This window comes from Bos indicus x Bos taurus, chromosome 1, assembly GCF_003369695.1.
Source record: "Bos indicus x Bos taurus breed Angus x Brahman F1 hybrid chromosome 1, Bos_hybrid_MaternalHap_v2.0, whole genome shotgun sequence".
NCBI classification, from domain to species: Eukaryota; Metazoa; Chordata; class Mammalia; order Artiodactyla; family Bovidae; genus Bos; species Bos indicus x Bos taurus.
This window is the reverse complement of record NC_040076.1, coordinates 118,325,876-118,348,532: the sequence shown is the minus strand read 5'-3', so window position 1 is coordinate 118,348,532 and position 22,657 is coordinate 118,325,876. Positions and strand designations below refer to the sequence as shown.

Genomic DNA, 22,657 nt, shown 5'->3' with positions numbered 1-22,657 from the left:
AGAAGTAAATTAACCTTTCAAGCAAGCATGTTGCCTCAAGGCCACATGGTATATATTCTATGCATTTCCTTATCACATGAATCTGGCAGTGCCATCATTGTTCTCATGCATAATCTGCAACAGGATTCGGTTTGTTTCTCCCCAAAAGGAGGCTATAAACATTATCTGTGATTAAAACTGAGGACAACACAAATTTAAAGGCAAGAGGAAGAAAAGTAAGCTGCAAGGTAGGAAGCAGTGAAAAGGGGAAAAGAATAGAAAGAAGCTAAGTCTGTGGAAGAAGGAGACAAAGCTGAGGGTGGCTGAGATAACAAGAGCACCTTTTCTGAAAAGTTCTGTGTAGAAGCACATTTCCATAAAAGTTCTGCTCAGTTATGTCTTTGTTCTTCCATAATATTTTATTACCCTAAAATTAAATATTTGGGGACTTCCCTGGCAGTCCAGTGGTTAAGAATCCACCTTGCAATGTAGGCGACATGGGTTTGGTCCCTGGTCAGAAACTAAGATCCCACAGGCCATGAAGCAACGAAACCCTGGTGCCACAACTACCAAGTCCTGTGCACCACAACAAAAGATCCCATCTGCTGCAACTGAGATCTGACACAGCCAAATGAATATGTAAAAAATTACATCTCTCTGTCGTCACCATCTATTTTTATCAATATCAGATGTTAGGGAAAAAAATACATCTATCTAACTTCACTTGCTATGACACTTTGGAAACCGGCAGGATTTTCTAGATGCCTTCATAGCAACACTGAGCTTCCCTGATAGCTCAGTTGGTAAGGAATCTGCCTGCAATGTGGGAGACCCCGGTTGGATTCCTGGGTTGGGAAGATCCGCTGGAGAAGGGATAGGCTACCTACTCCAGTATTCTTGGGCTTCCCTTGTGGCTCAGAGGGTAAAGAAACCGCCCACAATGGAGGAGACTTGGGTTCATCCCTGGATTGGGAAGATTCCTTGGAGAAAGGAAAGGCTATACACTCCAGTATTCTGGCCTGGAGTAATTCCATGGACTGTATAGTCCATGAGCTCGCAAAGAGTCTGACATGATTGAGGGACTTTCACTTTCACTTTCTTTCACAGCAAAAATGGCATGTTCGTGTCTGACTTTTTGCGACTCCTTGAAACATAGCCTGCCAGACCCAGAATGAAGAACTGGGAAACAGAAACTCATTAAAGCAAACTTAAATGAAAGGAAATCACAAAATAAAGTCATAGAAGTTAGAACCATAGGATATACGGAATGAGAAATTTCTTCATAATCTTACAGCGCATGACATTGCTCTCCTCAAAGTCAGGATCACTGGCATTAACTTGACCAGCTTCAGTGTATGTACGAATGTTGTCATCGATATACCAGCTATGTTTTTCATCAGTTATAGAAAACACCAGAATGAAATACTCATCGATAGATTTTTCCATATCTCCATCCAGGGTTCCTAAAACAAAAACAACGGCAAAACTTACTCTTTGCGAAAATTATTTTTGCTATGAAATAACCTAGTGATTCTGATTCTGATATTCAAAATATAAAAGGTAAACCTTTCACCTCCATAGACAGAACCCTAAGGAACTAAGCGTGCAAGGAACAGGCAGTTTCTCTTCTCCCTATTTCCCCCCACCCTGTGGGTTCAACACTTCTCTATAGGAGAAATGTGGCGGAATTTTGTGTGAGGGTGACTAGGATGAAGATTACTGGGTTTGGCTACTGGCTAGTGTCCAACCTGCTCTATTGGACTTGAATGGAGACATTGGACTCAAGCGCGCCATCTGGTGCTCAGAGGCCAAATGGCAACGTTACTTTTCTGACTGGAGAATCAAGGTCAAGACCGGAAGAGAGTTTTTTAGCAAAATTCTACTAGGAGAGTGAGGCAGACCCTACACATCCTAATTGGCTCTATTTGCTACAGTGAGATTTTTTAAATGTTACCTCTTTTACAAGTCAGAATTGGTCCGAGAAGTCCTGAAGACACATCTCTTAGAGTGTCTATATGGGAGTGGTACATCCGTGTCACGCAGTTACTGTCACTGGGACCAGGCCCCTGATTTTCTTCTACAAACCACGTGTAAGTGTATTCTGCCCCTGGCTCTAGATGGTCGTCTTCCTTTTGCAGGCCCGTAGTGTTGTCTGGATAGAGAGCGCCTAGAAAATGGAACTTGCACTGTGGTCACAGCAACCAGTGGACAACATTTTTCTTAACGTGACTCATGCTTTCTGCATTAAGCCATGAAAGTGTGTTAATTTGTATTTTTAGAAAGTCTGTGTTTCCCCCTTCCTGTCTCCTGCCTCCTGTCTCCCTAGATTCCCCTTAGTTGGTTTCTACCTGAATGCCCAGCTTGGCCAGTTTCCAGACTTAAATTGAAATGAATCAGGCAGCCTATGAATGAACTATCATCACCTTTATCAATAGATTCCACAAATATTCACTGTGCACCATCTGTGTAGGTCTTAGATACAGAAAGTTCCTGAGTTGCACTCTTTATCATCTTCATTGCAAATCAGATTTGGGAATGAGGGCATCAAGAGCATCCAAGCTACTGTTGTTGTTTAGCCGCTCAGTCGAGTCCAACTCTTCGCCACCCCATGGACTACAGTCCGCCAGGCTCCTCTGTCCATGGGATTTTTCAGGCAAGAATACTGGAGTGGGTTGCCATTTCCTCCTCCAGGGGATCTTCCTGACCCAGGGATCCAACCCCAGGGATCAACGTCTCCTGCTTGGCAGGCAGATTCTTTACCATTGAGCCACCTGGTAAGCCCCATGACCTGGCTTTACCTGAACTACATCTTCCAGAGGGCATCAAGAGCATCCATATTACTGTACACACTGCTATATTTAAAATGGATCACTAACAAGGATGCAGTGCATAGCACAGGGACCTCTGCTCAACATTATGTGGCAGCCTGGATGGAAGGGGAATTTAGGGGAGGACGGATACACGTATACATATGGCTGAGTACTTTTGCTGTTCACCTAAAACTATCACAACACGTTAACCGGCTATGCCCCAACACAAAATAAAAAGTTTTTTAAAAAGAAAAAAGAGCATCTGTGTTACCTACAAGCTGCCCACTGATGCCAGGAAGTGGTCTTCTGCATAGACGACATTACCCTGAGCTACTACCTTTGTTCTGAATCTGGGGCCTTGCCCTCTTCTTTTTTATTATCCTGGAATTTTGCCTCAGATCTCCACCATTTGAGGCTGGAATCTAATAAGTATGGATAACATTCCCTCATTCAATAGGAGACTTTGAAGCATGACCAACCTCTCGTCCTTTATCCTCTTTTGAGACCAACCTGCTCCGTGTAGAACACAAAACCCTATTTTGTGTTAGCATTCTCTTCCCTTCCTTTTCCCAACACCATCAAGCAGCTGTGAGTGTGGATGTTTAAGACAGAAGATACTGTCTGGAAAATAGTGACTTCACCTGACACTGATGTTTTCTAAGAAGCTAACCCTCATTCACCAGAAAATGAGATGACAGGACATGGATATGAAATGGCAGGACAGTATTTCTGCCAACTTAACACTTAGCTCATGAGTGTCTCCTACCCTCCAAACTTATGTATTTATTTATTTACATGAGAGAAAAGTGTGTTTTCTTTCCCAGAAGTTGAATGGGGGAGGGGGATTGTCATTCATTAATTTCAAATGAGAAATTGAAGAACAATCTGGGATATAAAAATTTGAGACATCTGAAGTAAAAATCTGTATTCACCCAAACGACTCCTTTAGTTCATGACTGCCTTGCTTTTCCTGAGGTTTGTACTCTTCATTAACAAAAACTCAGGAACCTAAGGAACAGGAACTCACTTACCTTCATTATCTTTAGTGTAGGTGAGTCCATGAGGATGGAAACTGTACTTTCTGGAAGCATTATTTTTCACATGTACATGAATGAGGTCTCCAGTCTCTGCTTTTATGATTGGACCTAAAAATCCCAACCAGGATGGTTTTTCAATGGTGGTTTGAAATGTATCATCCGTGTACCCAAAATACAAAACCTTTTTATAAACAGATCCTATCCTATCTCGGCTTGGTTGGAGATATGTTTCAGATTGAAACTCTCTGTAAACAAACAAACAAGCAAGAACTTTAACAAATTTTGACTGAAAACAAAGCAATGTCAAATCAGCTGAAACTAGGAGTAAGAATCTTTCCAGTCTAATTCTGCAGAGAAAACCCAGACACTGGTGAAAATCTAGAATGAGTCAGAAACAATACCATAGGCAAGGAGAAGCCTGGAAAGTCTGGTGAAGAGACGAAATGCATATGTATCAAGTCATAGGCATGGCATTTCGGTTCTAATGACTTAGAAATTCTTTGTACTGAACCATGTATGGAGGAAGGTTTCTGACCCTACTTCGAGGTTACTTTAGCTCTCAAACATTAGATCAATGTTACAATTTAAGATTCTTTACACATTTCAATGATTCAGGGATTTGTTGGTAGAATTGGGGGCATTTTGGCAGACAAACAGTGAATCAGAAGCCTGCATATAACCTTTAGATTTCTTTGTCCCAATCTTCTGAACAGAAAAATCAAGAAGAGAGCTGCAATTTTACAATCTCTGCCATAGACTCCATACCAGAAGGAAAAGCGTTGTTTCAGCTCTTGAGTACCATTCATACTCATCTCTGATGCAGGAAAGACTGAAGGCAAAAGAAGAGGGCATCAGAGCATGAGACAGTTGGATGGCATCACCAATGCAATGGACATGAACTTGGGTCAACTTCAGGAGGTGATGAGGGACAGAGAGGCCTGGTGTGCTGCAGTCCATGGGGTCACAAAGAGTCAAACATGACTGAACAACCACAACAACAACCACTTATACAAAATTGATGATAAATACAGGATTAGAGATGATCCCTGAAATATGTATCGTGAAGGCAAGAGTGGCAGGAATCCCAGGAAGGAGCAATTTCTGATTTATATTAATAGCTGGCTTCCATGTTACGCTTATACTAAAAAACTCAAAGCAAGCAGTTCTAATAGCAAAATGTGCCCTTAAAGAGTCTATCATGGAAACTTCTTCAGCAGCATTTTATCAGTGTATAACAATTACCAACATTTGTGTCTGATAGCAAATTTTTCAACGCGAAGGTATCACTTACTGATCGTTCGAAAAAGGCATTCCATTGAGCATGTTTTTACCAGTAGGAGCATAGTTCCAAGTAGTTTCTTCAATGCCTATGTAATAGTGCCTATCTATTGTCCAACCTAGAGAACTAATAAAAACCAGATAGGTCAGTGAAAAAAGGATCTTCATTTTCAAACCTTGCACCTGGAGAGGCTAACTGAGTTATGTTTCCCTTCCTTTTATAATCCACATAGTCTTCCTTTATTTATTTATTTATGTTTGTTTACATAAGTCAGAGTTGCATAAGAGTTCATCAAGTGCTACGTCTACATATATGTCATTTCCATTTCAAATGCATTTAGTTTTCGCGAGTCAGCTCAGGTGAAATGTTGCACAACACATAGAGAATGCCGGTTCTTGACCCCGTACACCTTACCAATTAAGAGCTTGCTTGAATTACTGAGTAGATGGGCTACACAGATTATTCATTAGCCCCTCAAGATTGTTACCTATTTCTGCATGATAGGAATCACCTCCAGTTTAGTCTAGTCTACAGATATACCTCTCTTTCTCAATTTACTGTGTTACTGAATCAGGTTTATTTGTCCAATGGGAAGCAAGTCAAACACAGAGATGCCAAGGTTTGTGGCAAAGAAAAGATTTTTACACAAAGAGGAGAACAGGTCTCACATCTGTCTCCTCAAAGCTGGGATACCTATGAGTTAAAGAAGCAGAGTGGTCTGAGGCGTGGGGAAAGGTGATTGGAGGTAAGAAAATGGTGAAGTAACTGCTGTTCTGCATGGGTGCAGAAGCCCCTCATTTATTTTTTAATAATACACAAGATCAAAGTATTTTTTTCTGGCTGTTTATATAGATAAATATGCATACTTAAGGACATAATAAACTAAATACAGCTCTGAGAGGAAGAGAAAGGATTATTATATTAAAAATGTTTTTTATGAGAAGAGTACATTTCCATATTACTTGATTTTAAAAATCAACAAAATATTTGCAATTTTTAATCCTTTTTTCATTGAAAAATAATGAAAATATAAGTATCTTCCTTATAAGCAACAATTACTAAATTCTACAAAGGCTAAGACATCTAGGCTGTCATATTACTAAGTTTTTCACATTTGTGAGTGCTCTGGTTAGCTTTAAGAGGAAACTAGGAAAACAGACCACTGCTTTGGGAGATTTATATGTCACCAGCAGATACTAGAAGAAATTCAGAAAAGCTAGGCCTGGAGGAACCATGGTGGGTGGAGAAATCAGCCCCAGGAGAGCAAGCACCCTTTGGGAAGCAGCTGAACAGGGTTGGGGGAGGACCCAGGTCATGGATGATGGGTTTCATGAAAGAGGAGCTAGGGATGGGCTCTCTGGCCTCAGTAAGGAGATCCAACTTGGTTGGAGCAGTTGGATGCCGCAGTCATGCATATTCCTCTGTGTATGGAAAAACCTTACAATCTTCCCTGCCACTGTGTCTTAGACTAGTTGCCATAGAAGGGGCCACCTATCAGGCAGGGGGCAAGATGCCCTTAAAAGGACTTTCAGATGTTCTTTTACCTTCTATTACTTCTTTTCTCTTTCTTTTAGGCACATTAATTTTAGTCTGGAATGTAGATAATAGAAGAGCCATTGAGCTGGCATATTTTTCCCTCAGTAAGTTACCCCAGTAAGTTCAAAGACATCACTTCAAACAGATCTATCTCCAGTTCCCACTCTGCCGTTTACTAGATGTGTGATTGGGAATGAAGTGCACACTCCTTCTGAACTCCCATCCTTTCCTACTTGTAATATGAAGGTTATAATAATTAAATTTCAGGACTCCTCTTCCAGCCTGACACAGTGTACGCATTTAAAGAAACTTAGCATCCTCCCCTGAGACAATGAAAATGATGTTAGTAAATGTCCATTGTTTCTTTGTTTTCTTCTCAACAAATGACTAGAACTGACTTCCATTTTGGGAGTTGGGGTGGGGAACACTTTGTCTTGGGTAATATACTTTATGGCTCATCCATAGAGGGAGAAGGCAATGGCAACCCACTCTAGTACTCTCACCTGGAAAATCCCATGGACGGAGGAGCCTGGTAGGCTGCAGTCCATGGGGTCGCTAAGAGTCAGACACAGCTGAGTGACTTCACTTTCACTTTTCACTTTCATGCATTGGAGAAGGAAATGGCAACCCACTCCAGTGTTCTTGCCTGGAGAATCCTAGGGACGGGGGAGCCTGCTGGGCTGCTGTCTATGGGGTCGCACAGAGTCGGACACAACTGAAGCGACTTAGCAGCAGCAGCAGCATCCATAGGGAAATTTGGCTTCCCAGGTGGAGCTAGTAGTAAAGAACCCACCTGCCAATAAGAGATGCAGGTTCAATCCCTGGGTCGGGAAGATCCTCTGGAGGTGAGCATGGCAGTATTCTTGCCTGGAGAATCCCGTAGACTGAGGAGCCTGGCTGGCTATAGTCCACAGGGTCACAGAGAGTCAGACGTGACTGAAGTGACTTAGCACACACGCACCCATAGGCAAATTATGTTTGCAGTCCTGTCCTTCTCTTCCTGCTTAGCCCTCAGTAGGTCAGTTTTTTGGCACAGCAGGATTTGATGTTAGTCATCATTATTTGACTATATTCTTGGTTGGTAGCCCAGGAACATAATGTGACTGATTTAGAGAAGCTTCACTGAATTTTGTCCCAACATGTGAGCACAAACACCTTGGATAGAATTTGAATTCTCCTCTGGTTTTCCTCTTTCATAGCTGAAAATAAGTTAAAGAAATAAACTGAGCACACAAAACTATGCATAAAGACCCAATGATAATGGAACTTTATGTTTGTAAAAAGCTTTACAATATTTAAAATACCTTACAGAAAAAAAAAATTACCCAATGTAATCTTCAAAACACTGTCCCCTAACTTCCACCCCTCATACTTGTTTCACACTTGAGGTATGGACAGCTCAAAAGTTCAGGTATGTAGTTGCAGGATGTAAACCCCCCAGTTATGGAGCCAGGATTCAAATATAAATCACTGGATTCCAAGTCAAATGTTTATTTCAAGTGACCTTACTTGTCCTCATAATTTAGCTCAGTTGGTAAGGAATCTGCCTGCAATGCAGAAGACCCCAGCTCAATTCCTGGGTTGGGAAGACCTGCTGGAGAAGGGATAGGCTACCCACTCCAGTATTCTTGGGCTTCCCTTGTGGCTCAGCTGGTAAAGAATCTGCCTGCAATGCGGGAGACCTGGGTTCAATCCCTGGGGTGGGAAGATCTCCTGGGGAAGGGAAAGGCTACCCACTCCAATATTCTGGCCTGGAGAATTCCATGGACTATTTAAGTCCATGGGGTCTCAAAGAGTCTGACACAACTGAGTGACTTTCACTTTCACATACTTCTGTATTATTAATATCAACAAATGTTAAGTTTTGCTCAGAATGTATGATGCTAACCATATCTTCCAACAAGGCAAACAAATGGAATATAAATGGTGTGGGGACAAGATGAGGAGTTTAAAAACAAGAGGAATGTGCCAGCAACTTTCATACCCATTTCTATTTTTTCTATTACATTTACCAATAATTACTATTTGTTGAAACGGCCATCAGATTTTCCTTAGCTGCCTTCTAAACACTGGTTCTAATTGTGTCGGCCAATCCGGAAAGGGAAGTTTACTAAGGTGTTTTTCTAGAGGAGGAAACTGAAACTTGAGTGCTTTAAACAACTTTCCAAAGCAAGTAGGTTTTGGGTTAGCCAAAAAGCTCATTTGGGTTTTTCCATAAGATGTTTCTGAACAAACTTTTTGGCCAACTCGATATTAAAGCTAAAATTTAAATGAAGGCCTTAAAGGCTGGTGGATGGTTTTACTACTAAATGTTCTGCCTTGTAATCTAGATTACTCTGTAGCAAACTATCAAGTAGGATATTGATATTAGAGGAAATTCTATAAGTAGAAGAGCTAGGAGCCAGGACAAATGGGTGCATTTGAGATAAATCCCTGTGTCCTTTTTGGGTTAAGACTATAGAAATTGCAAGCTTTCACAATATGTTCTAGACTCCATGAAGGACCAGATGTCCACAAAACAAGGCATAGAAGGGCATAGAGGTAAGATATGGAGGGCTGATGAGAAAGAGAAAAGCAGCCCCTGACATCCAGAATTGGCCTGGCATTCACAGGTAGGCCTGGTGTTCTGTTGGACGTAATTTCTAGAGCACCAATATCAGACAACACCACTGGTGACCAGGACAGATCAAGATGAAAACAGGACCATTCCATAATCATGTCTGAACACACACGAGGGAGCATGAACATTGTCCAAACCTTTACAGTAACCAAGCATTCCCTTATTCTGGCCAGAACTGAAGGCTACCTCTTTACCAACTACACCTTTGGTTTTAACCCTCTTGCCTCATAGACAAGATTTATGAAGACATCCAATGGTAGAATTATCCCTACTTCTTTACTGCATTCAATCCAGAGCAAGGCCTTGTTTCCTTCCACACCCTCTTAAATCACTTAATGCAAGCCTTAATCCTGTAACCCAGGGCAGAGGGTCCTATCTTGCTTATTTCCAGGCTTATTTCTAGTTTTGTTTTTTTTCCCTCCCCTGGATCTTTTGATAATAACTTTATGTACCCCGAGGCCAAGAGAACTCAGTAGTATTCAATGAGTAGGTTTCTGTATTCTTCATCTGCAGGAAAAAAAACTCAGCTCCCAGCCTTAAAGATCTCCAACTTCAATGAGTACCTTCTGCTGTGCCCTACGTTAGATGCTGTGGTTCTGCAAGTGGAAAACCAGAGTCTCATGAAGATAAAAGGGTGGAGGGAGAGTTCAGAAGTTGCTGTCTGAAGCTCTCAGGCCTCCAAGTGGGTCTACAGATAAAAATAAATTTCTCCAAACGTGTCTCTGTGTGGATTTAGTTGCTTCAGTCGTGTCTGACTCTGTGCGACCCCATGGAATGAAGACCCGCCAGGTTCCTCCGTCCATGGGATTTTTCAAGCAAGACTACTGGAGTGGGTTGCTGTTTCCTTCTCCAGAGGATCTTCTCAACTCAGGGATAGAACCCATGTCTCCTGTGTCTCCTGCATTGCAGGCAGATTCTTTACCCACTGAACCTTGGGGGAAGAGCATTGCTCAAATATATAAACCCTAGTGTCTAGAGTGACAAGTTATAAACTCTACTACCACCAGAGCTCAAATATCTGAAGCAACATGGAGAGAACTATAGGACTAGATCTGGGTTACACAGACAAATTTTGGAGAATATGAGATCAAGATCTCAATATTATTGTGAATCTCTGGATGCTGTACTTGGGGGTTTCCTTGAACTAGAATTTCCCAAGACTTTCAGTGAAACTTTTTTTTTTTTTTGCTTTGTAATCAGTATATTAAAGAAACATTCATAAATTTCAAGAATTGCTTAAATTTTGATACCATATTTAAGCTTGTGAACATATGACTTTAAACATACAATTAAAGCTATTCATCATAATTTTCTATACTACCAACATTAAGTTACAGTTACTCTGGAGCATAAGTTAAATGGTTTAAAGTAAGCCTGTAACATACCTACAAAAACACCTTCCTATCCCATATATGCAAATTACTTCTCCATGTAAAGTTCTCATCGCTCTAACCTCTAAGTTTCCCTGTTCCAGAAGTCACTACTCTAAGGCTTACTGTGGTCCAAAGAGAAGAGGTTGGGGGGAAGTAACCAGGACCAATGGTTATATATATTCATAAAAGATGGCACAGCAGAAGGGAATGCAATTCTACAAGTGCAAGCCCTCAAGAAGCAGCATATTATGATAAACCCCTTCTTTAGAAAGGTATCGTCTCTATCACTGATACCACAGGCTAAATTAAATTATACAGCAGGCCATCTTCAGGTAACAGTTAAGGCAATAGAATAAATGCAGAAGCATTATAATGAATCCCACTTAATACAACTATACAGACGAACACTTCTCTACAAATTAAGTTCTTTGTCTGACTGTCAGTTAAATACAGTTTTAATTTCATAGCTTAGTAATTAAGGGTCATACACTGAAGTCAATACATACACCTGGCATTTCAGTCTAAGCTATTCCATATACATAGCTGAAATCAATTACAAAGTATGGCCTGACAAATGCTAGGGGAAATTTTTTAAAGTTGTTTTCACTAGTATTAAACTTATCTTGCACATTGAAGTCATCATACATACAGGGCAAAATCAGAGCTTTTATATTCGAGTTTATCCTTCATTTAACTTTAAACACTACCAATGGCAATCCACTCCAGTACTCTTGCCTGGAAAATCCCATGGACGGAGGAGCCTGGTGGGCTGCAGTCCATGGGGTCACTAAGAGTCAGACACAGCTGAGTGACTTCACTTTCACTTTTCACTTTGATGCGTTGGAGAAGGAAATGGCAGAAAAGCTTGGTGGGCTACAGTCCAAGGGGTGGCAAAGAACTGGATATAATTGAACGACTAACACTTTCGCTTTTCACTTATTCAGTCTATCACAGTAAGTATCTATATTTTCCTCTTGTACTGGCCAGACTCCTGGGAAAGAGACTCCAGCTTGGAAAGCAAAATAATGGCTGCTGTTCTAAGATCTTACGGGGATGAGAGGGCTTGGAGATGAGTGTGCCTTCATAGTCATCATTAAGAATGTACCAGTCCCTTAATCTCTGATTTTGGTGTAGTAGCCCTATCTTGGGTGAACCTGGTTCTCCAGTTCAGAGACCCTCTGTTTGACCATTTCCAGAGAATATACTTTAAGATGTCTGCCCCTTCCCAGTGGCTTGGGGAGCAGAGGGAACATAGGGATGCACCCAAATCTTCTTGTTTTAGAGGTCTTCCTCTACTCCCAGTTTCAAAGGAATCTGGTGCTATCCACTTGGGAGTATTTTGAAGATTTCAAGATATAAGTCAGGTTTTCTCAGTTTCCCCAGTGATAGCTCAGGATTTTCATGTTTTTTGAGTTGTTTTTTCAGTTACATCTCATCAGTATGCTTCATAGCTTCCAAAATTTTATTGCTGTTGTCTCCTCCCATAATTTCCCCATATTTGTTGGCTTATGTCTTTAAAAAAAAAAAAAAAAAACCTCTTTATTGTAAATCTAATGTAATATTAGGCAGGAATGAAATTAGATGTGTGTCTGCATGTGTGCACTTGTATGCATGTGTGTGTTTTCATATTAACCCATAAAAGTCTTTTATTTTGAATTGCTTGTGTTCCTTGGGTCAGGCATGGGTTGGCTCTTACTTGGGTGGCCAGGTTTACAAAACCTCCCCACCTGCCCCATTACACACCCTCAAGCTTGACTCTTTGCTTAGGTTTCCTGCCAAGACTGGAATCTTGTCCCTAATTCCCATTTTCATCTCACAAAGCAGGAAGCAGAACTGGCTGGAGTCTTGCTGAATATAAATAGTGTTTTCATAATACTAAACTTGAATTGCCTCTACTCCTTATAGTTATTCTTGTGTTGTTGGAAGAGGGTATTTTACTATGACCATTGTGTTCTCCTGGCAAAACTCTGTTAGCCTTTGCCCTACTTCATTTTGTACTCCAAGGCCAAATTTGCCTGTTACTCCAGGTATCTCTTGACTTCCTGCTTTTGCATTCCAGTCCCCTATAATGACAAGAACATCTTTTTGGGGTGTTAGTTCTGGAAGGTCTTGTAGGTCTTCATAGAACCATTTAACTTCAGCTTCTGCAGTGTTACTGGTCAAGGCAGAGACTTGGATTACTGTGATATTGAATGGTTTGCCTTGGAAACGAACAGAGATCATCCTGTCGCTTTTGACATTGCATCCAAGTACTGCATTTCAGACTCCTTTGTTGCCTATGATGGCTACTCCATTTCTTCTAAGGGATTCTTGCCCACAGTACTAGATATAATGGTTGTCTTAGTTAAATTCACCCATTCCAGGCCATTTTAGTGTACTGATTCCTAAAATGTCGATGCTCACTCTTGCCATCTCCTGTTCGACCACTTCCAACTTGCCTTGATTCATGGACCTAACATTCCAGCTTCCTATGCAATATTGTTTTTTACAGCGTTGGACCTTACTTCCATCACCAGTCACATCTGCAACTAGGCGTTATTTTTCTTTGGCTCCATCTCTTCATTCTTTCTGGAGTTATTTCTCCACTCTTCTCCAGTAGCATATTGGCACCTACTGACCTGGGGAACTCATCTTTCAGTATTATATCTTTTTGCCTTTTCATACTGTTTATGGGGTTCTCAAGGCAAGAATACTGAAGTGGTTTGCCATTCCCTTCTCCAATGGACCACATTTTGTCAGAACTCTCCACCATGACCTGTCCATCTTAGATGGCCCTACGCAGCATGTCTCATAGTGTCATTGAGTTAGACAAGGTTGTGGTCCATGTGATCAGTCTGATTCATTTTCTGTGATTGTGGTTGTCTTCTGTCTGCCCTCTGATAAGGATAAGAGGCTTATGGAAGCTTCCTGATAGGAGAGACTGACTGCCAGGGAAACTGGGTCTTGTTCTGGTGAGTGGGGCCATTCTCAGTAAATCTTTAATCCAATTTTCTGTTGATGGGTGAGGCTGTGTTCCCTCCCTGTTGTTTGCCCTGAGACAAACTATGGTGGAGGTAATGAAGACAATCACCCTTATGGCAGAAAGTGAAGAACTAAAGAGCCTCTTGATGAAAGTGAAAGAAGAGAGTGAAAAAGTTGGCTTAAAGCTCAACATTCAGAAAACTAAGATCGTGGCATCCGGTCCCATCACTTCATGGCAAATAGATGGGGAAACAGTGTCAGACTTTATTTTTGGGGGCTCCCAAATCACTGCAGATGGTGACTGCAGCCATGAAATTAAAAGATGCTTACTCTTTGGAAGGATAGTTATGACCAACCTAGACAGCATATTAAAAACCAGAGACATTACTTTGTCAACAAAGGTCCTTCTAGTCAAGGCTTTGGTTTTTCCAGTGGTCATGTATGGATGTGAGAGTTGGACTATAAAGAAAGCTGAGCACTGAAGAACTGATGCTTTTGAACTGTGGTGTTGGAGAAGACTCTTGAGAGTCCCTTGGACTGCAAGGAGATCCAACCAGTCCATGCTAAAGGAGATCAGTCCTGGGTGTTCACTGGAAGGACTGATGTTGAGGCTGAAACTCCAATCCTTTGGCCACCTGATATGAAGAGCTGACTCATTTGAAAAGACCCTGATGTTGGGAAAGATTGGGGGCAGGAGGAGAAGGGGATGACAGAGGACGAGATGGTTGGATGGCATCACTGACTTGATGGACATGGGTTTGGGTGGACTCCGGGAGTTGGTGATGGACAGAGAGGCCTGGCATGCTGCAGTTCATGGGGTCACAAAGAGTCGGACAAGACGGAGCGACTGAACTGAACTGAACTGAATGAAGACACTGGCAACCTCCTTCAAAAAGTCCCATTTATCCACTGTCACATTTTTAGTTGCCCCTGACCCTGCAGCAGGTCACCACCAACCCATGCCTCTGCTGGAGACTCCTGGACACTCACAGGCAAGTCTGGGTCAGTCTTTTGTGGGGTCATTGCTCTTTTCTCCTGGGTCCTGATATGCACAAGGTTTTGTTTGTGTCCTCCAAGAGTCTGTTTCCCCAGTCCTGTGTAAGTTCTGGCAGCTCAATGGTGGGGTTAATGGTGACCTCCTCCAAAAGGACTTATGCCACACCCAGGTCTGCTGCACCCAGAGCCCCTGCCCCTGTGGCAGGCCACTGATGACACTCAAACACTCAACGGCAAGTCTGGCTCAGTCTCTGTGGGGTCTCCTGGTGTGCACAAGGTTTTCTTTGAGCCCTCCGAATGTCTCTGGTGGGTATGGGGTTTGATTCTAAACACGATTTCACCCCTCCTACCATCTTGCTGGGGCTTCTCCTTTGTCCTTGGACGTGGGGTATCTTTTCTTGGTGGGATACAACATTCTCCTGTGGATGGTTTTTTAGCAGTGAGTTGTAATTTTGGAGTTCTTACAGGAGAAGATGTGCACACGTCCTTCTACTCTGCCATCTTGTAGAAGATGTCCTCTACAGATGGTCAATACAAAAATTAGATTGATTATATTCTTTGCAGCCAAAGATGGAGAAGCTCTATATAGTCAGCAAAAACAAGACTGGGAGCTGACTATGGCTTACCTTATTGCCAAATTCAGACTTAAATCGAAGAAAGTAGGGAAAACCACTAGACCATTTAGGTATGACCTAAATTAAATCCCTTATGACTATAGAGTAAAAGTGTCAAATAGATTCAAGGGATTAGAGCTGATAGACAGAGTGCCTGAAGAACTATAGACAGAGGTTGGTGACATCGTACAGGAGGCAGTATCAAGACCATCCCCAAGAAAAAGAAATGCAAAAAGGCAAAATGGTTGTCTGAGGAGGGCTTACAGATAGCTGAGAAAAGAAGAGACACTAAAGGCAAAGGAGAAAAGGAAAGACATATCCATTTGAACGCAGAGTTCCAAAGAATAACAAGGATGGATAAGAAAGCCTTCCTCAGTGATCGGTGCAAAGAAATAGAGGAAAACAACAGAATGGGAAAGACTAGAGATCTTTTCAAGAAAATTAGAGTTACCAAGGGAACACTTCATGCAAAGATGGGCACAATAAAGGACAGAAATGGTATGGACCTAACAGAAGCAGAAGATATTAAGAAGAGGTGGCAAGAATACACAGAAGAACTGTACAAAAAACATCTTCATGATCCATATAACCACGATGGTGTGATCACTCACCTAGAGCCAGCCATCCTGGGATGCAAAGTCAAGTGAGCCTTAGGAAGCATCACTAGAAACAAAGCTAGTGGAGGTGATGGAATTCCAGTTGAGCTATTTCAAATCCTAAAAGATGATGCTGTGAAAGTGCTGCACTCAATATGCCACCAAATTTGGAAAATTCAGCAGTGACCACAGGAGTGAAAAAGGTCAGTTTTCATTCCAATCCCAAAGAAAGGCAATGCCAAGAATGTTCAAACTACCGCACAATTGTACTCATCTCACATGCTAGCAAAGTAATGCTCAAAATTTTCCATGTGAGGCTTCAACAGTATGTGAACTGTGACCTTCCAGATGTTCAAGTTGGATTTAGAAAAGCCAGAGGAACCAGAGATAAAATTGCCAACATTTGTTGGACATCAAAAAAGCAAGAGAGTTCCAGTAAAACATCTACTTCTACTTTATTGACTACCCCAAAGCCTTTGACTGTGTAGATCACAACAAACTGTGGAAAATTCTTCAAGAGATGGGAATACCAAACCACCTTACCTGCCTCCAGAGGAATCTGTATGCAGGTCAAGAAGCAACAGTTAGAATTGGACATGGAACAACAGACTGGTTCCAAATTGGGAAAGGAGTAGGTCAAAGTTGTATATTGTCACCCTGCTTATTTAACTTATTTGCAGAGTATATCATGCAAAATGTCAGGCTGGATGAAGCACAAGCTGGAATCAAGGTTGCCAGGAGAAATATCAATAACCTCAGATACACAGATGACACCATCCTTATGGCAGAAAGCAAAGAACTAAAGAGCCTCTTGATGAAAGTGAAAGAGGAGAGTGAAAAGGCTGGCTTAAAACTCAACATTTAGAAAACTAAGATTTGGCATCTGGTCCCATCACTCATGGCAAATAGATGGGGAAACAGGGGAAACAGTAACAGACTTAATTTTCTTGAGCTCCAAAATCACTGCAGATGGTGACTGCAGCCATGAAATTAAAAGATGCTTGCTCCTTGGAAGAAAAGCTATGACCAATCTAGACATCATATTAAAAAGCTGAGACGTTACAAAAAAAATTTTGTTGTTTTGCCAACAAAATTCTGTCTAGTTAAAGCTATGGTTTTTCTAGTAGTCACATGAGGTGGGTAACGGGCAGGAAAGCCAAGGGTCTCCAAAATGGAGGAAATAGGCTGCAAGTGTCTCTTAAAATTCTGTGTTTTCTGTGTTTCTCTTAAAATTCTTGGTTCTGTGGAACCATAATAACACCTGGTTCCACCAGAACTTAACTTTTCTCAAACCTTGGGCTGATAATAGCTCAACAACAGTATTCATATCAACTGTTTTATGGCTGGGGGATGACAAACCTCATGCCATCCTATCTCAAAAATGGATATTGTAGGAGAAGGGCCTGGTGAAACTCCATCAGCCTTGAGGTATCTCTCTTATCTGATTAATAGCTTTCTAACAGATAGAAAACATCTGGCTAAAGACTAGCAGAGGGGCACTCTCTATCCCCCTTCTGATGTCTATGTCAGAAGTTAATTCTGTCCCTTTTTCACTTTAAGAAAACCCTGCTACACAAAAGCTCTTGAGTGATCAAGCCTGGTCCCTTGTACCGAAGCTAAATCTTCTTCTTTGGAGATCACAAATCTGACATTGTTCACCATAAGCTATCACATGTTTGGATGTGAGAGTTGGACCATAAAGAAAGCTGAGCACCAAAGAATCGATGCTTTTGAACTATGGTGTTGGAGAAAACTCTTGAGAGTCCCTTGGACTGCAAGGAGATCAAACCAGTCTATCCTAAAGGAAATCAGTCCTGAATATTTATTGGACAGACTCATGCTGAAGCTGAAACTCCAATACTTTGGCCACCTAATGAGAACTGACTCATTGGAAAAGATGCTGATGCTGGGAAAGATTGAAGGCAGGAGAAGAAGGGGACGACAGAAGATGAGATGGTTGGTATTGCCAACTCAATGGATTTGAGTTCGAGCAAGCTCTGAGAGTTGGTGATGGACAGGGAAGCCTTGGCATGCTTCGGTCCCTGGGGTCACAAAGAGTCAGACATGACTGAGCAACTGAACTAAACTTACAGTTTTTCAGTGAGATGGAAGTGTATTGGCCAGAGGCTAGGGTTTTAGGAACCTGAGTACGATGGCTCTTATGTTCACAGTCTCAGAGTGGGCAAGAAAAGCTGGTCTCTCCTGCACTCTGTCTAGCCTAGCAATACCTTCTCTTACCTTTACCTGCATTCTCTCCCCAAACCCTGCACCCTGTGCTGTTCGTATGACTCTCTAACATGACTTCCTTCTACTCTTTGTCCCTTCTGCTGTTTTTGTGGCATTTCCAAGTCCAACAATTTCAAGTCTTCTCTAACTGCACTTGGATTCAGGTTTAAGTCACCATGGTTCTAAGAGCTTTATATGTACTAACTCAGTCTTTGCAACAACTCTATTATTATTCCTGTTTTACAGATTCAGAACCTGACACACAGAGAGGTTAAGTAAACTTGACCAGGGTCACCCAGCAAATAAGGCAGAGCCCAGATTTGAATCTGAGCTATCTCACTCCAGAGTACATCTTTAAACCACTATGTTTAGGCCACTTGTCAATCTCATCCATGTGTCAGACACCATTATTTATATATATGTATATATATATATGATATAGTTTTATATATAAATATATCATATGTTATATACTATAAACATACATATATAATAGATAAAGTTACTACACACACACACACACATATAATACTCATTTAAATCCTCATAGAAACTCTAGATCAAGAAAACAAAAGGAAAGATATTGAATATATGAACAACAAAATTAGCAGCTTACCTGATGGACACTTATAGAATCCTATACCCAGTTTTTAAAGAAGACAAAATATTTAAGTACATTAGAACACTTATAAATTTCAGCCAGAAAACAAGCCTTAAAATGTTCATAGTATCAGAATCATATATGCCACATTCTATGATCAAAATACATATAAAGTGGAAATCTCAAAAGATAACAAAAACTCATATATTTGGGAATTTTAAAGTACATTCATAGCTTGAGCAAGAAATTATAAAGAATATTAGAAAATATTTATAACTTAATAACAAGTTAAAGACAACATTTCAAAGCTTGTGAGATGCAGCCAAAGTAGTACTTAAATAAAAATGAATAAACTAGTCCCACCCTTGCCCATGGTTTCACCTTCTGCATTTTAAACTGAGGTCTGAAAATATTAAATGGAAAATTCAAAGATTTAATTAAATATGCTTTAAATTGCATGCTTTCTGAGCAGTGTGATGAAATCTTACGTGGTCCTACTCTGTCCTGCTCGAGATCCCCAACCATTGACATCATCCACTCCCCACATCTGATCATTATTGATATTATCATGGCTCAATGATCCAGATAACTGGAAACAGATGATCCTCTGTCAGAAGATTAGTAGTAGCCTAACTCTAAGTCACAATCCCTTCATCATTCACCTTATAGCATCACGTGGTCATTTTATTGTCTCATAAGCAGCAGCAGTAGAAAGGTAAGTACACTTCAGTAAGGTATTTTGAGAGAGATCACATTCACAAACTTTTATTACAACATGCGGTTATAATTGTTCTACTTTATTATTAGGTATTGCTGTTATTTATTTATTTATTTTTTACTGTGTGTAATTTGTGAATTAAACTATCGTTGGTTTATAGGTGCAGGAAAAAAAGTTAGGATGTATAGGGTTCAGTATTACCCATGGTGTCAGGCATCCAGTGGCAGCCTTGGAGTGTATCTCCTGCAGATAAGAGGAGACCACTATAGTCTTTTTTTTTTTTAACTTATTTTTGACTGTGCTGGGTCTTTGTTACTGTACACAGGCTTTCTCTAGTTGTGGCGAGTAGAGCTTACTCTCTAGTTGCAGTATGCAGGTTTTTCACTGCAGTGGCCTCTCATTGCAGACCACGGGCTCTAAAGCATGTGGGCTCCAGTAGTTGTAGCATACAGGCTCAATAACTGGGGCGCATGGGCTTAGTTGCCTTACAAAATCTTCCTGGACCAGGAACTGAATCCATTTCCTCTGCTTTGGCAGGTGAATTCCTAACCACTGGATCATCAGGGAAGTCCTGGGACCACTTACATGCTTACATGCTTAAAAAAAGAAGAAAAATTAAAATTAATAAACTAGGCTTTCAATTTAAGTCAGAGAAAGTACAATGAGAAAGAAGCAAGGAAAATAAGAGAGAGATAATAAATATAAGAGCATAAATGAACAAAATAGAAATCATTCCCCATTAGGATTAATTGGCAATACTCAACCTGAGACTTAAAAAATGAAATAGGTCCCTTCTTAAAAGTGTAAGAAAAAGGTTATCATACACAGTTTCATGTCCAGTTCTTTCCTATTTTAAGGTCCTCAAATGGATTTTTCAGAAAGGATTAGAGGACAGTTGTTTTTTAAATGACATTTATTTTTTCTAATTCTTCAAGTAATGAGCAATATGAAGAAAAGAAATACAACCCATATTCTTGTCATTAGGTGATAATTATTAATTATTAACATTTAAGTATTTTTTCTATGTGTCTGAATGTTTGTACATGTCCACATGTAGTTACGTGGTGACTTGAAAATTTGGGTTCAAACTGCATAGAGAGATTTGTATACAGATGTTTTACTTAAAATTGCATCATCAGGATATACTTGTTTTTGGCCATACTGCCTGGCTTGTGGGATCTTAGTTCTCTGACCAGGGGTTGAACTCGGGCTAGGCAGTGAAACTGTGGAGTCCTAGCCACTGGACCACTAGGGAATTCCTAGCATATACTCTTTAAATATAAAAAAAAAAATTTGGATGGCTGGTTAATATTTGGTTTACTGATAGAATACTGTACTGACTGTGCCCTTCTTGTGGATTACCTGATGGCTCAGTGGGTAAAGAATCTGCCTGCAATGCAGGAGACACAGGAGATATGGGTTTGATCCCTGGGTTGGGAAGATCTCCTAGAGGAGGAAATGGCAATCCACTCCAGTATTCTTGCCTGGAAAATCCCATGGACAGAGGAACCTGGTGGGCTACAGTCCATGGGTCGCAAAGGGTTGGACACGACTGAGCAACAAACACTTTCTACTTTCTTTCTTCTTTCTTGTTGTTAGAGAATACTCCCAATTGGGAATATTAGGAAGTCATTCAGCTGACATCAACTCACTGTCCGCTCAATGTGTGGTACCATACTGAATCTAAACATGACTGAGAGAGTCTTACTGACAAATCTGGTGGTGCTGACCTGCTAGAAGTTCACTTCTAAGAGGAGTCTTTCAGAGACCTGAAAAACAAGACTGCTGGATATGACGAGCTTGTGGGCATGATAAAGTAATCAGAGAAGCTCTCTGATGTTGGCTTCCTTCCTCATCTTTAATTATTTTCCTGATGGCATTGTCTGCATTGCTTCATTTTTGGTTTTGCAATTCAAATTTTCAAGGAAAAATAACCACCAATCTCATTTGGACAGTGTTTGCCTTTAGTCTAAATCATCTGCCACTAGAGTAACAGTAGGTTGCCTATGACTTGGGTGCTGGTCCCAGTTCTGTTAGTTAGGTCCCAGGCATGGGGATCATGTGGTATCCAACACGCCTTGCTTTAGGATGCTCATTAGCTTCAGCAAAGGCTGTGGACAGGGCACCTTCTTTAAAAGAAGCTATAGGTTGAGCTATAGCTATTTCCATGGTGTCTCAAAGAGTCAGACATGACTGGGTGACTGAACAATGAACAAGAGGTTGAACAGGCACCAAGGAAAGAGCCATTCTCCAGACTGCTAGTTACTGTTGCACAGCTTTGGCATAGAGTAGGTGCTGGTAGAGCAACATTGACAGTGTCAATGGAGAAAGGCAATGGGGAAGTGACAGAAGTGGTAAGGCCCAGTGGGCCTATGATGGAGACATACTCAGGGGAGCAGCCACAGAGAGCAGAAGAGCCTGGCATGACTGTGAAACGTTAAGTATCTCCTATGCCCACTTTGTGCTATGCCCTATGGATGATGGGAAAATATAAGACATGACTGCTGTCCTCCAGGAGGTTATATCAAGTATAGGTAGAAAGCTCATAAGTGTTTTACTTCTTAAAAAATTAAAAAAAAAATACAGTAGTGGTAACTTCCCATGACACAGGTATCAACTAGTCAGTCATCACTTTCTCTAAACCACTGAGCGTGTCCTCAACTGCTCATTCATTTAAGTCTACCTCTTGTACCCACCATAGTCACCACCAGGAGTGAGAAAATAAGGCCAAGGCCTAGTTAGAGTGTATAAGTTTATGTACAACTTTTTTTTTTGGCTAATCTATCTCACTACTTTCCCCACTGAACATTGACTCAAGTGTTATTCTGTGATGTTTACAGATAGTCAGGGTTGGAACACATTTGGAAAAAGCATATTCCTTTAAAGTTTGGGAAAATAGCAAAATTTTTACAGTAAAAATATGTTTTTTAAATAGTATTTGAATAGTAAAAAGTAATTAAAAAACATGAAAAATATAGAAGAGTAGGAAGGGTCACCTGTGACCCAAATCAACCACAGCTGACATTTTTGTGTAAATCCAGCTAGATTCAGTTATTAAAAACTATATTTTGATTGTTTGGTTTTGTTTGTTTTAGATAGTTATGCTTATACTGCAAATATAAATTTGTAACCTGCTTTTTCACTAGTACAACTCATAAGCTTTATTTATTTTTTGATTTTTTTGGCTGCCCCATGCAATGTGTGGGCTCCTAATTCTCCAACCAGGCATCAAACCCTTGCCCCCTGCCCTGGGAGCTTGGAGTTTTAACCACTGGACCACCAGGGAAGGCCCCAGTACTCATTATCGTTAA

At 40.9% G+C, this 22,657-nt stretch overlaps 1 protein-coding gene across 1 annotated transcript in view; it reads right to left on the bottom strand.

Moving 5' to 3' along the window:
* The window catches only part of LOC113893980 (ceruloplasmin-like), a 41,998-nt gene extending 36,726 nt beyond the window's left edge, over positions 1-5,272 (bottom strand). Inside the window, exons 1-4 of the mRNA XM_027543702.1 lie at positions 5,118-5,272; positions 3,821-4,071; positions 1,934-2,146; positions 1,272-1,442 (exon numbers count right to left, since the gene is read on the bottom strand). Of these exons, the coding sequence (XP_027399503.1) occupies positions 1,272-1,442; positions 1,934-2,146; positions 3,821-4,071; positions 5,118-5,272 (790 nt within the window). The remainder of the gene's footprint in view (positions 1-1,271; positions 1,443-1,933; positions 2,147-3,820; positions 4,072-5,117) is intronic.
* Between the last annotated feature and the right edge of the window lie 17,385 nt (positions 5,273-22,657).